At 42.9% G+C, this 14,913-nt stretch overlaps 2 protein-coding genes across 4 annotated transcripts; both read left to right on the top strand.

Annotated features, from left to right (window-relative positions):
* Positions 1-7,811: 7,811 nt before the first annotated feature.
* Positions 7,812-10,784, top strand: mtg2 (mitochondrial ribosome-associated GTPase 2). The gene is made up of 6 exons (XM_024006489.2): positions 7,812-8,543; positions 8,869-9,016; positions 9,325-9,440; positions 9,625-9,843; positions 10,005-10,143; positions 10,230-10,784. The coding sequence occupies exons 1-6, from the start codon at positions 8,310-8,312 to the stop codon at positions 10,628-10,630; spliced, it is 1,257 nt and encodes a 418-aa protein (XP_023862257.1). The 5' UTR covers positions 7,812-8,309; the 3' UTR covers positions 10,631-10,784.
* A 1,052-nt stretch (positions 10,785-11,836) lies between these two features.
* On the top strand, positions 11,837-14,384 carry LOC111976356 (uncharacterized protein SCO4629). Of its 3 annotated transcripts, none has more exons than XM_024005138.2 (6): positions 11,837-11,978; positions 12,492-12,580; positions 12,953-13,076; positions 13,209-13,361; positions 13,748-13,930; positions 14,167-14,384. In XM_024005138.2, exons 1-6 carry the CDS (start codon positions 11,870-11,872, stop codon positions 14,283-14,285), a joined length of 777 nt encoding a protein of 258 aa, XP_023860906.1. In that variant the 5' UTR covers positions 11,837-11,869; the 3' UTR covers positions 14,286-14,384. The 3 variants fall into 3 exon arrangements, with proteins under 3 accessions (XP_023860906.1, XP_023860907.1, XP_023860908.1); XM_024005139.1 differs by lacking the exon at positions 11,837-11,978 and adding an exon at positions 11,986-12,071; XM_024005140.1 differs by lacking the exon at positions 11,837-11,978 and adding an exon at positions 11,986-12,344.
* Positions 14,385-14,913: the final 529 nt, after the last annotated feature.

The raw sequence follows: 14,913 nt of genomic DNA, 5'->3' as shown, positions 1-14,913 counted from the left end.
TGGGCGGAGCAGTTTGCCGTACCAGTCGGTGATACAGCCGACAGGAATGCTCTCGTTGTGCATCTGTAGAAGTTTGTGAGTGGCTTTTGGTGACAAGCCGAATTTTCTTCAGCCTCCTGAGGTTTGAAGAGGCGCTGCTGCCCTTCTTCACAACGCTGTCTGTGTGGTGGACCAATTCAGTTTGTCCGTGATGTGTACACCGAGGAACTTAAAACTTTCCACTTCTCACTACTGTTCCGTCGATGGTGAATAGGGGGGTGCTCCCCTCTGCTGTTTCCTGGAAGTCCACAATCATGCTTCCTTTGTTTTGTTGACGTTGGTGTTGAGGTTATTTTCCTGACACACACTCCGAGGGCCCTCACCTCCTCCTGTAGGCCGTCTCGTCGTTATTGGTACTCAAGCCTCCACTGTAGTGTCGTCCGCAACTTGATGATTGAGTTGGAGGCGTGCATGGCACGCAGTCGTGGTGAACAGGGAAGAATCAGGAGAGGGCTCAGTAACGCACCCTTGTGGGGCCCAGTGTTGAGGACAGCGGGGTGGAAGTGTTGTTACTACCTCACCACCTGGGGGCAGCCCGTCAGGAAGTCCAGGGACCAGTTGCACAGGCGGGGTTCGAGACCCAGGGTCTCGAGGCTGGATGATGAGTTTGGAGGGTCATATGGTGTTAAATGCTGAGCTGCTAGTCGATGAACAGCCATTCTCACATAGGTATTCCTCTTGTCCAGATGGGTAGGGCAGTGTGCAGTGTGGTTGCGGCATTGCGTCGTCTGTGGACCTATTGGGTCTGGTAAGCAATTTGAGTGGGTCTAGGGGTGGTCAGGTAGGGTGGAGTATATGGGTCCTTGACTAGTCTCAAAAGCACTTCATGATGAGCGGAAGTGACGTGCTACGGGGCGGTAGTCCGTTTAGCTCAGTTACCTTAGCTTTCTTGGGGAACAGGAACAATGGGTGGCCCTCTTGAAGCATGTGGGAACAGCAGACTGGGATAAGGATTGATTGAATATGTCTTAAACCAACACCAGCCAGCTGGTCTGCGCATGCTCTGAGGACGCGGCTGGGAATGCCGTCTGGGCCTGCAGCCTTGCGAGGGTTAACACGTTTAATGTTTTACTCACCTCGGCTGCAGTGAAGGAGAGCCGCAGGTTTTGTGTAGCGGGCCGTGTCAGTGGCACTGTATTGTCCTCAAAGCGAGCAAAAAGTTATTAGTCTGTGCTGGGAGCAAGACATCCTGGTCCCCGACAGGGCTGGTTTCTTTTTTGTAATCCGTGATTGACTGTAGCCCTGCCACATACCTCTTGTGTCTGAGCTGTTGAATTGCGACTCTACTTTGTCTCTATACTGGGACTTAGCTTGTTTGATTGCCTTGCGGAGGGAATAGCTACACTGTTTGTATTCGGTCATGTTTCCGGTCACCTTGCCCTGGTTAAAAGCAGTGATTCGCGCTTTCAGTTTCACGCGAATGCTGCCATCAATCCACGGGTTTCTGGATTGGGAATGTTTTAATCGGTTGCTAGTGGTACGACATCGTGCAATGCACTTTCTAATGTAACTTGCTTCACCGAATCAGCGTATTCGTCAATGTTGGTTGTTGGACGCAATGCGGAAACATATCCCAATCCACGTGATCGAAGCAGTCTTGAAGCGTGGAATCAGATTGGTCGGACCAGCGTTGAACAGACCTGAGCGCGGGAGCTTGCCTGTTTTTAGTTTCTGTTTTGTAGGCTGGAAGCAACAAAATGGAGTCGTGGTCAGCTTTTCCGAAAGGAGGGCGGGGGAGGGCCTTATATGCGTCGCGGAAATTAGTATAACAATGATCCAAGGTTTTACCACCCTGGTAGCACAATCGATATGCTGATAGAATTGAGGGAGTTTTGTTTTCAGAATAAGCTCTGTAAAATCCCCAGCTACGATGTAATGCAGCCTCAGGGTGTGTGGTTTCCAGTTTTACAAAGAGTCAGATAAAGTTCGTTCAGGGCCATCGATGTGTCTGCTTGGGGGGGAATATATACGGCTGTGATTATATCGTAAGAAGAATTCCCTTGGTGTAGATAATGCGGTCGACATTTGATTGTGAGGATATTCTCTAAATCTGGTGACAGAAGACTTGAGTCCTGTATGTTGTTATGATCACACCACGTCTCGTTGATCATAAGGCATACAACCCCGCCCCTCTTCTTACAGAAAGATGTTTTGTTTCTGTCGCGCGATGCGTGAAGAAACCAGCTGGCTGCACCGACTCCGTTAGCGTCTCTCGAGTGAGCCATGTTTCGTGAAGCAAAGAACGTTACAATCCCTGATGTCTCTCTGGAATGTTACCCTTGCTCGGATTTCATCAACCTTATTGTCAAGAGACTGGACATTGGCGGAGTAGTATGCTAGGGGTGGAGCGCGCATGTGCCCGTCTCCGAAGCCTAGACCAGGAGACGCTTCGTTTGCCCTTTTTACGGCGTCGTTGTTTAGGGTCACGGCTGGGATCGATCCATTGTATTGATAATGAGGGGTACACAAAACGAGACAGTCCCTCTTGCCTTGGACAGAATACTCTCCCAGTATAGAAAGATCTCTTTGTAGCCAATTATTAAATATATTTTTAGTTCTCTTAATTTTAGGAGAGAAATTCAAATGTTGTCTGACTAAGTGCTTTTTTGACAGATGTATTCCTAAATATTTAACATAGTCCTTTACAGGAATATTTTTCAATTTCTTTATCATCAGAGTCAAATAAACATAAATTTCACATTTAGAAACATTCAGCATTAATCCTGATGCAATAGAAAATGCATTATATAGCATTAAGGCATGTGCGACCTGGTCTTTTGTCTCTTAAGAAAAGAGTAGTATCATCAGCCAGTTGGGAAATTTGATTTCTTTGTTAAAAATGGTTAAGCCATACAAATTTGCATTATTCAGAATATCTAGAGATAGAAGTTCCACAACCAAAATGAATCAAAATTGTGAAATTGGGCATCCCTGTCGTACACTTCTGTTGATACTTAAATCTTTTGGAAGTATTCAGGTTAGTAGCACAGAACTATTTATATTTGTAAAAACATGCAAATTACTTCACCAAATCCAAAAAGTTTAAGAGACTAAAAGAAATTCATGTTCAATTGTGTCAAAGGCTTTACAGAAGTCCAGAAATAGGACAACCGCATCTGAGTCAATTGCATCTGAATAATCTTTAAGGTCCAAGACTAACAAATGTTAGAGCTTATGTGACGGCCCTTCATAAATCCTGTTTGAGTCTCATTTATAATGGTATCTATTCCTTTCTTTAATATTTGGCATAAACCAGAGCAATCAATTCGTAATCAACATTTAATAAAGTATTGGTCTCCAATTGTCAATGAGAGAAGGGTCTTTATCAGGCCTCGGAATCAATGAAATAAGGCCCTGTTTCATAGTGGAGACCATTTCCCCATTTTTAATGCATCTTGAAACATATTGAAAATCGGGTCTTCTAGCACTCCCAAAACTCTCTATAAGAATTCAACTGACAGGCCATCAGGGCCAGGTGATTTCCCTTTTTTGATTGAATTCAGAGCCTCTCTAATTTCTCCAATTGACACAGGTGAATCGCAAACTGAGTGGAAATCATCCTCAATTAACAAGGGACATAATTCTGAATGTGGCAAATGTAGCTTTCACAACCATCTTCCTGAAATTGGAGAGCTGTAAAGGTTTTCATAAAAGGAATTGACAAATGATGATATTGTAATGGATCTTTGCATAAAACATCATTCATTTTGAGTGTAGTTATAGATTTTCTTTTGTAGTTTCTCTTTTCAAGTGCAAAAAAGTAACTGTTGTTTCTTTCCCCTCTTCAATCCATTTAGCTCTTGACCTTACAAGGCACCCTTTGCCAGATCCGTGTAAGTCTGTTCTAATTCTAGTTGTAAAGACCTGAACACAGACTCCTCTTCTTCAGATAGATTATCTTTCTTTAGAAAACTGTCAAGCTTGCTCATCATTCTCCTTTTTCTCTATGGTTCTTTAATTGCATCAGCTATTTGGCGTGTTTAATGGCTACCACTCTGACTTTATATTTGAAAAATTCCATCTACTTCCATGACCCAAGTCTTTTCTTGCAAAAATATCTTTAGCTAATGATTTGATGTTTTCAATGAGATCAGTATTTTAAGAAGTGTATTGTTTAATTTCCAATATCCTCGAGTGCTTTTGATTTTTTAGTAGCTTGTAAATTCAGGGAAATCAAGTGATGATCAGAAAAGGGAGCTAACTGATGATCTACATCTATAACAAATTACAAAAAAGGGGAAATTAGGAATAAATCTATTCAGATTTACTGACACGTTTACTATACCATCTACTGCATCTTGCCTATGCCGTTCTGTACCATCACTCATTCATATATCTTTATGTACATATTCTTTATCCCTTACACTTGTGTGTATAAGGTAGTAGTTGTGGAATTGTTAGGTTAGATTACTTGTTGGTTATTACTGCATTGTCGGAACTAGAAGCACAAGCATTTCGCTACACTCGCATTAACATCTGCTAACCATGTGTATGTGACAAATATAATTTGATTTGATTTGATTTATCGTTATGTGTAAATCCAGCTACTTGTAAAGAGATCAATAATACCTTTCTTAACTTCATCTGGAAAAATAAGTCTCACAAACTAAAAAAATCTGTCCTTTCTAACAAAAGAGCTGAAGGCGGTCTAGAAGTGTTGGATTTTGTTGACATAAATAACACTTTCAAGATAAACTGGTTGAAAAAATGTTTGATCGATACTGATTCAATATGGTATTTCATTCCAAATAATGTATTTAATGAATTGGGAGGTCTTCAATTTTTACTGAAATGTAATTATATTCCTGAAAGATTACCTGCTAAATTGGCTAGGTTTCACCAGCAAGCTTTAATGGCCTGGAAAATATGTTTCCTGCACAATTTATCCCCACATAAAGCTCTTTTGTGGAATAATTCAGACATAACTGTAAGGAATAAGTCATTGTTCTACCCCAGCTGGCATGAGAGGAATATTGACTTTGTTCTTGATGTTTTTGACAACAAGGGTAATATTCTCACATATGAACAATTTATAACATTGAAAGAGTTTCCAATACCTTTCAGAGAGTTTATTTCTGTGATCAAAGCCGTTCCTAGTGGTCTAACTACACTTATGAAAAGTCATCTTAATTTTAGGAATGATCACAAAGTTTATCCAGAACTCAGATTGGAAGGCGTGGGCTTACTTGAGAGATCTTGTTGTAATAAATATATAAGACAAATTCTTCATTCACAAAACCAACTTACACCGAGAGGAAAGTTTTTCTGGAACATGCTTATTCCTGACATTGTCTGGAAAAATGCATGGTTAAGGCCTTAAAAATACTGTATACCAAACAAAGTTAAGGAAGTGCACTTCAAAATTTTACATAAGATATATCCATGTAATTCTATGATTTCCAAATTAGTGGCTATTGATGATATCTGCGTTTTCTGTGGAAAAGAAGGTGAGAATCTGTCTCACTTGTTCTTTGAATGTAAATTTGTGTCAGAATTTGGGGAAAACCTTGCAAAGTACTTATTTACCATTATGAACACTTGCTATATTTTTAACATAAAATATATAATATGTTACTATTGCAATGATAACAAAACCACTGAAATGATTGTTCATTTTTTTATTCTTGTTGCCAAATACTTTATACACAAACAAAGATTCCAAAATTCTATTCCAAAATTACCAATTTTTCTGATTGAATTGAATTATCTTATTAAAACATTAACCCTAGTGAATAACAACAAGAATAACATCTTCATGAATCATTATAATAAGATATTTTCAGAGTGAATATAATTGCACTTAAATTGTTTATATTTTAGTTTCCTCCGACACATTGGTGCGGCTGGCTTCCGGGTTGGAGGCGCGCTGTGTTAAGAAGCAGTGCGGCTTGGTTGGGTTGTGCTTCGGAGGACGCATGGCTTTCGACCTTCATCTCTCCCGAGCCCGTACGGGAGTTGTAGCGATGAGACAAGATAGTAATTACTAGCGATTGGATACCACGAAAAATTAGGGAGAAAAGGGGGTAAAATTATTTTGTATTATTTTATTGTTATTTATATTTTTTGTATATTTGAGCATTGTTAATACCTGTGTTTGGTTTGCTAGACTTGTTTGATGTAGCAATGTAAGTTGATTTTTGTATTATGAATAAATTAAATAAAAAAAATAAAAAAAGAGTGTGCAAAGCACAACAAGTGGAAATTATAGGCAATTAGCAAGACACCCCCAATAAAGGAGTGGTTCTGCAGGTGGTGACCACAGACCACTTCTCAGTTCATATGCTTCCTGGCTGATGTTTTGGTCACTTTTGAATGCTGGCGGTGCTTTCACTCTAGTGGTAGCATGAGACGGAGTCTACAACCCACACAAGTGGCTCAGGTAGTGCAGCTCATCCAGGATGGCACATCAATGCGAGCTGTGGCAAGAAGGTTGCTGTGTCTGTCAGCGTAGTGTCCAGAGCATGGAGGCGCTACCAGGAGACAGGCCAGTACATCAGGAAGACGAGGAGCCGTAGGAGGGCAAACAACCCAGCAGCAGTACCGCTACCTCCGCCTTTGTGCAAGAAGGAGGCAGGAGGAGCACTGCCAGAGCCCTGCAAAATGACCTCCAGCAGGCCACAAATGTGCATGTGTCAAACGGTCTCAAACGGTCAGAAACACCTCCATGAGGGTGGTATGAGGGCCCGACGTCCACAGGTGGGGGTTGTGCTTACAGCCCAACACCGTGCAGGAGTTTGGCATTTGCCAGAGAACACCAAGATTGGCAAATTCGCCACTGGCCCCTGTGCTCTTCACAGATGAAAGCAGGTTCACACTGAGCACATGTGACAGACGTGACAGTCTGGAGACGCCGTGGAGAACGTTCTGCTGCCTGCAACATCCTCCAGCATGACCGGTTGGCGGTGGGTCAGTCATGGTGTGGGGTGGCATTTCTTTGTGGGCCGCACAGCCCTCCATGGGCTCGCCAGAGGTAGCCTGACTGGCTTAGGTACCGAGATGAGATCCTCAGACTCCTTGTGAGACCATATGCTGGTGCGGTTGGCCTTGGGTTCCTCCTAATGCAAGACAATGCTAGACCTCATGTGGCTGGAGTGTGTCAGCAGTTCCTGCAAGAGGAAGGCATTGATGCTATGGACTGGCCCGCCGTTCCCACAGACCTGAATCAATTGAGCACATCTGGGACATCATGTCTCGCTCCATCCACCAACGCCACGTTGCACCACAGACTGTCCAGGAGTTGACGTATGCTTTAGTCCAGGTCTGGGAGGAGATCCCTCAGGAGACCATCCGCCACCTCATCAGGAGCATGCCCAGGCGTTGTAGGGAGGTCATACAGGCACGTGGAGGCCACACACACTACTGAGCCTCATTTTGACTTGTTTTAAGGACATTACATCAAAGTTGGATCAGCCGGTAGTGTGGTTTTCCACTTTAATTTTGAGTGTGACTCCAAATCCAGACCTCCATGGGTTGATAAATTTGATTTCCTTGATAATTTTTGCGTGATTTTGTTGTCAGCACATTCAACTATGTAAAGAAAAAAGTATTTAATAAGAATAGTTCATTCATTCAGATCTAGGATGTGTTATTTYAGTGTTCCCTTTATTTTTTTGAGCAGTGTATAACAAAATATGAATGTTTAGTTGCTTGTTCATCTTCGATTTATTTTACTGTTTTAATATGTAAAATAAATCGACTTTCCGCTGGTTTTGTATCCGTATTGTATAATTCATGAAGAAGCAATGTGTCGACCCATCGCTGTGATTTGCTGTGCTTTTTGACCCTCCGTAATTCCCGTAGGTAGGTCTCGTTGAAGTTGACATTCAAAATAGGTACCGTTTAGCTAATTTGATCTAAAAGCTACATTTTACTTAGAGTTGCAGATGGCGATGTTATGTGTAAACTCTAGCTAGATTATTGTTGTCATTTGTTATCGATTCAATAAGCTAGTCGGTTTATTGACGGTGACTTCGCTAACTAGCAATAGTAGCTAACTTTAGCCTGCAGGCTACAGCTGATCTAMCGCATGGTTTCCTGGGTGCACGTTTTGGTTTTTGCCCTAGCTCATCACAGCTGATTCAAATAATCAAAGATTGAAGATGAGTTGGTTATTTGAATCAGCTTTGTAGTGCTAGGGCAAAAACCTAAACGGTGCCCAGGACAGAGTTTGGGAATCCCTGCTTTAACGAAACGAGGTCAGGGCGACACTGGCTGTCTCACTACGAAATAACTACGATCTATGCTCTGAGATTACATTTGATTATTTTGCAATGTTAACTACGTTGACCAAATTTCAAAGCCGAAGATGGTTTGTCCAAGAGATAAGTCGACTATTTGCACAAGTTTGCGTTAGGCACGAGTTCAATAGCAGCTTGTTGCTAGGGCTAAAAAGCAACTTGGCAACACAGAGGAAAACAACTGGAATCATGAATGTCAGCACGTCCTGTGCATGGTGCGCCAAGACTCGAATTTCTAAAAAGAAAGAACTTTCAGAAAAGAAACTGGTATGTCATGATAAACTAGGCAGATAGCTATCTCATATCCTCTGTCCTCATCACACTAGCCAAGCACACATTGGTTTGTTTATATTTGTAATACCCAAGTTAGCTAGTTTGTTTAGATTGCTTGTTTTCTTGGTCTTCTGCTCTATCATGCACTCAAACATGGATAAGTAAATATTGATGACACTATGCGTTAAGATGAAACATTGGGGCTATGCCAGTCCATTGTGATATGAGTTTAGACCAATGACTTGTATATAGACTGCAGGTGGCTAGTTAACTAAGCTTATGTTAATGTTCACTCTGGGTCTCTCTCTCTGTTGCTCAGACTCGCCACTTTGTGGACAACCGCAATGTAAAGCTACTGGCAGGAGCAGGTGGAAAAGGGGCCTGCACCTTCCACAGTGAGCCCCGGAAAGAGTGGGGTGGACCAGACGGAGGGAATGGAGGAGATGGTGGGAACATCATCATCAAAGGTGTGTCAGAGACACCGTCACACTCTCAAGTGTTGCACTATTCCCAAACAGAACTGTTTATACATCGTTTATAATCTGGTTACAATGTGTTGGCCTTCTGAGTTGCTCTCGTTTAGCTATTCAAATCAATGTTTTGATCATCAGGAGATCCACAATAGGCTTACAATTTCACACAAGGATATAATCAGGCCGATGAACATTTTTAATTTGTAGGGATATTTTAACCACAGCATTGGAGACAGTTTTCGTATGCGTACTTCAAGCCATCAAGTCCTGTTTCCGAATATCTGTGATTTGCATGCCTCCAGTCGACCTGCAGGTGAAATCCCTGGCGCAGGTCGCCCCCGTTTACAAAGGAGACGATGGCGATTCAGGAGGCAGTAAGAACTGCTACGGACGCAACGCCAGCACAACCTACATCGCTGTGAGTTAGTTCCCATGACTACAGCTGGGGTGTTGCTTTAAATTAGGGGCTCTTTATATGAACATTTAAAAAAAAAMAAAAAAAACTTTTGTTTAGCCATGTAATTGCCACAAATACCAGATACTAAAATGCTGACTGTAAAATAGTGTAACTGAATGTTGTTTGGTGTTTTGGGATGGTGCAGGTGCCAGTGGGCACGGTGGTGAAGGAGCAAGGAAAGACGGTGGCAGACCTCTCCCAGCACAACCAGGAGTACGTGGCTGTGTTTGGAGGGGCGGGGGGAAAGGGAAACCGCTTCTTCCTGTCCAATGAGAACCGCGCCCCCATGACGGCCACCCTGGGAGAGAGGGGACAGGACAGGGTCCTCCAGCTGGAGCTGCGCACCATGGCCCACGCCGGACTGGTGAGACACGGAAGAGGGACTCACTCCACTGACTAGGCCTATCTTATTAAATGTGGGCTTGTTAAAATAATATTGTAGAAATATAAATGGTATGCACTCTATCCCCCAAAAATGTGTAACATTTTCTTGATTTACCTGTTGGTGTGTGTCTTCCACTCCAGGTTGGGTTTCCCAATGCAGGGAAGTCTTCCCTTCTAAGGGCCATTTCCAATGCCAGGCCTGCTGTGGCTGCCTACCCCTTTACCACCCTTAACCCCCATGTGGGTATTGTCAACTACAGGGACCATGAGCAAGTGGCAGGTAAAGGAGTTTTTGATCTTCGTGTTGTATATTATGTTGGGCACGAAGGTTGGTGTTGTAGTTTATTGTCCCCTCCCTCTGTCTAGTGGCTGACATTCCTGGTATCATCTGTGGGGCCCATCTGAACCGAGGCCTGGGGATCTCCTTCCTGCGCCACATTGAGCGCTGTCGCTTCCTTCTCTTTGTCCTGGACCTGTCCTCCCCAGAACCCTGGACCCAGCTCCAACAACTGCGCTATGAGCTGGACCAGTACGAGCCTGGCCTCACCCACCGGCCCCACGCTATCGTAGCCAACAAAATGGACCTGCCTGGGGCTCGGGGAAACCTTGAGGCCCTCCGGGGCCACGTGGCCCACAGGGTGATCCCTGTGTCTGCCCTCACAGGCCAGAACACAGAGGAGCTGATCCTGCACCTCAGGGAGCTATATGATGGCTATCTACAGACCCATGGACAGGGCAGTGGGCAGGACATGCCCACCAGGTGGTAGGTCTGCCCTGGAAAAGGACTGAAAGATTTCCATGCCTTTTCCTCACTGCTCAGCACCTGCTAAGTGTTTTTTGTTTAAATTGTAGAACTAAATAAATATTTATTCAACTGTGAAAAATGAAATTGATTTAATAAATGCGTTTCAGTAAATCTGATTCCTCATTGTTTTATTTACACAAGTACTGAGATCTGTGTACAAGGGTCAGTACTGATGACATCAGATAGTTATTGTGATGTCATATGTACTTAAGTGTTTTCCCTTATATCAACATCACACATTTTACCCCTTGGGATGTCTAGAAACACACTTCATCAAAAATGCAAGTACTAGTACATGTTAGACATTTTGATTATTTGAACTACGCTGATAAAAAATATTAACGCAACAGGTTTCCTTATATGAACTGTAGCTCATTAAAATCTTAAATTGTTGCATGTTGCGTTTATATATTTGTTCAGTATAATGACAGGAATTCGCACTGTGATGCATCTGTCACATTCGCTAAAGGATTTTTCTGTGTTTCTTGGTTGAAAAACAAAACAGCAGCGAGTTTCTGCTGACCTTTGACCTCTGACCGGCAAACGAGATCAGGTATGGGCTGGCATACAATGGCTGGGTTTCATTCTAGAAAACTGATCCCTCTGTCCTTGTTATATGGCAGAAACTAGGTGGAGCTARTGTATGTGAATGGGAAAGCATTAGAGAATAGAAGGGGATAAAATWAAATGTAGCCCTTGTGTTGTGGATGGGGTTGGGTCTAGTCATGTGACAAAAACAAAACAACACCCAATCTAAACTTGAGTGGGTGTGCATGCAGGTTAGCAGGACATAGCTAGGCTTTAACAGCAGTAGAGCTCTGTTTATGTTTTCTCACAGATCTTTCACTTTGGGACCTTTCAGATTTGTGTCTGCTTCTTTCTACTCCACTTAGAAACACAATCATCAGCCTACACTCATCAAATCATGACATCAGTGATCTTCAGGTCAGAAAGTCGGAGCTCTAGAAATGCCAGAGTTTACGATTTAGAATACCGAGTTGGATGACCGTTCAAAACGATTTATCCTAATCGGATATCGTTTTTTCCCTAGTTCCCAGTTCTTTTGAACACGCTATAGTCGGAGATTTACCAGTTCCTAGTTGTTTTGAACGCGGCATTACAGAGACTCACCAACCAATCGAATAAGAGAAAGGAGGCCTAATCAGCCGGTCGGGATAAAGAGTGAAATGTACATTAGCCAATGAGAGTTAAACTGAGCAGCTGGATATCATTTAGACTAGCCAATCACAATAATGCCATAGAGTGGAATCTGCAGTGGAATATGCCGGAACATTGGCAGTGCATTCTGGGTAAGAAAACATTGACAGGTGAAGGAGAACAGTGGAGAAAGGGAGAGCATCGTGCAGGATGAAAGAAAGAGACCTGGATAGAGAGCCGCTGGGGTGTGTAAAGCTTTCATCCTTGCGACAAATGAGAAATAGAACGACAATTCTAATGGCTTCTGAATGATGTTCRGGAGTTAATGAGTTTAACACTGGTGCAGTGTAGTGTGTTGAGCATAGCCACTTCTGCTGCAGTCGTCTGTACTTTTAAAGGATGACCCACGACACCTGCCCTCAGGGCGCTGTTATTGTGGTCTGCATGCTGCTGTTGCGTCACATGTTCATTGTCAACGCAACGGACCTCCACTACAGCTCAGTTTGTTCTCCCCTGAGGTGAGGTGGAGTGCCTCCTCTCCACACATGTATTTAATGAGGACATTGTTGACCTGTGAAAATGTCTACTTTTAAGTATTGATTCATTCAGTATCATGTTGTTTATTCCATTTGGTTCTGCATTTGAAGTGTCTTTCTCTCCCACAGACCAGCATGTGAGAGAAATGGACAATGAGAGTGAGAAGTGGGCCAGAATTCTGTGGGACTACCTTTGTCTGCACCATTCTCTGGAAAAGGCAAGCCTTCATATCTGATTGTACATACACATAAGATACGTTTTGACTGGATGCATTTAAAATGAACTGCAATCAGAATTGTAAACAGTATGATGCAACTTCCTTCCCCATTATCTTTTGATTTGATATGATTATATGATATGCTCTTCTGGCTTCAACAAAAATAACAGCATAATGATCTGTCCTCTTAGGATGATGTCATACTCCTAGATTTTCTCTCAATGCTGTCTCCTCTGTTGAATAATCATGTATGTTCTGTCAGTGATGTCATAATTTGAAATGCCATGATGTCCTCTGAAATGCCATAATCCTGTCATAGTGATGTCATAATTTATGTATCTGAAATTGCATTATAATCCTGTCTGATCTCAGAGTGATGTCATAATAGGCCTGGGTTGCCACGATGTGCGTGTGGCGGAGAGGTCAGCTTCTCTCTTCCTGGAAGGATGGGCTCCTTGGCTGCTCTTCACTGGTTACAAAGGCAACCAGACTGCAGGTCAGCAAGACTGAGCATCATTCTCTCTTTCTGTCCCTCTTCCTGCCAATGCAAGAAAGCACAAAGGCACGCACACATACCATCTTTCTATCCAATGTCTCTAATGTCTGATGTGTGTCTTGTGTGGTCCAGGTGTGTGGTCGAGGCCAGAGGCTGACGTGTTCCTGGATGTGGCTCTGAGGATGGGAGTGCCCAGGGGGAACATACTGCTGGAGACAGAGGCCACCAACACTGGAGACAACATCTGCTTCTCATACAGGCTCCTCAAGGAGAGAAACATCCCAGGTGAGACTCTCCTCATTAGACACACTGATGGAGAACCTTTCATATGAAATGTCTGTTATTGTTGTAGCGTTATTCTACAGCTAGGGGGCAGGACAGCACAACTGAATCACTGGAACACATTTCAGCCAAGCCAATATTGTATTCCTATTACAGGAGGCTGTTGAGGGGAGGACGGCTCATAATAATGGCCTGAACAGAAAAAAATTGAATGCCATCAAACACATGGTTTCCATGTGTTTGATGTATTTGATCCCATTCCACTCCAGCCATTACCAAGAGCCCGTCCTCTCCAGTTAAGGTGCCACCAACCTCCTGTGATTCCTATGTACAGTATGCCAATGTGTATTTTGTCATGTACCCATTAGTGGTTGTCATGTCTACCCCAGCCAACAGGGTGATCCTGGTCCAGCAGCCCTTTATGGAGCGCAGGGTCTCTGCAACATTCCTGCGCCAGTGGCCTGACCAAGGGGAACACACGCATGCCATCGTTACCTCCCCCCAGATGGGMATCTCTGCCTACCCCCACCCCACTGTGGGCACTGCCACGGACCTCATAACATACATGCTAGGTATGTACTCTGTCCATAATCCCAGGACTTGTGTGTTGTCTTAAAGCATTTAGACCATGTAAAATAAATATTTAAGCCCACATGTCATCTTTCTAGTGCAGGAATGTATGAAGGCATTCAGAATCAAATATTCTAAAAGACGTTGCCCCGTTGCCAACCATTTCACTTACAGCCGTGTAGAAACAACAGACATAAGTATGATGCTGTGAGTAAGGTGTAAACTTTGTGTGTTCCAGGTGTTCTAGAGAGGATCCGTGACTACCCACAGAAAGGTTTCCAGGTGGAGCAGGAGATCACACCCAGTGCTCTCTCCGCCTACCACTGGTTCCTGCAGGCTGGCTACATTCCCAAGTGAATACACAACACACACACACACACTTGTGCCTATGTTTCGCTATGGACATGTTGATGCTACTGATGGTTGGGAATTTAACATTAAATTACAGTAAGTTCATATTTTGCGAAGATGGTTGTTTCATTGATACCGTGACTTGAGACGTATGAAAATATGCCACAGAACTCAATTCTTGCTTATTGTAAGTCAGTGGATTGAATGCTTTTCTACATAAATAAAACAAAATGAATATAAAAGCTATTACCCTTATTTACATACCACATAGAATATACATTAAAAGACAACCCCAAAATATACACCCAAATAAAACAACTGGACCTAAGCCCAAACCTTAAAGCCCAAGTGTTTAATTGATAATAATCTTAAACATGACCATCATATATAACATCATTAGACAATTTTTGGCTTGACGTATGTGGGTAAGAGATGGTGTGGTATGTTAAAAGAATGACCTCTTTCTCTCTCATTCACCATTATAACACTATTTCATTGCAGCCATCGCATTTGTAAAATCAAAGCTAAAAAGTAATTGACATTCAAGTATTTTCCACTCCATGTTGCTCACTTCCCTGGTCTGTTCTCAGTGCAGAAATCCTTTTGTTTTTTGCTGGCTGGTCAATACAGCCAA

Source organism: Salvelinus sp. IW2-2015, linkage group LG17, assembly GCF_002910315.2.
Source record: "Salvelinus sp. IW2-2015 linkage group LG17, ASM291031v2, whole genome shotgun sequence".
NCBI lineage: Eukaryota > Metazoa > Chordata > Actinopteri > Salmoniformes > Salmonidae > Salvelinus > Salvelinus sp. IW2-2015.
Note: the sequence above shows the minus strand (reverse complement) of the source record. Positions and strands in the feature narration are given on the sequence as shown.

Bases quoted from the DNA above. Each gene is read 5' to 3' on its own strand.
- mtg2 (XM_024006489.2), top strand. From the start codon at position 8,310: ATGTTAACTACGTTGACCAAATTTCAAAGCCGAAGATGGTTTGTCCAA. The intron at 8,544-8,868 runs GTATGTCATGAT...TCTGTTGCTCAG, and splicing joins AACTTTCAGAAAAGAAACTG to ACTCGCCACTTTGTGGACAA. The intron at 10,144-10,229 runs GTAAAGGAGTTT...CCCTCTGTCTAG, and splicing joins GGACCATGAGCAAGTGGCAG to TGGCTGACATTCCTGGTATC.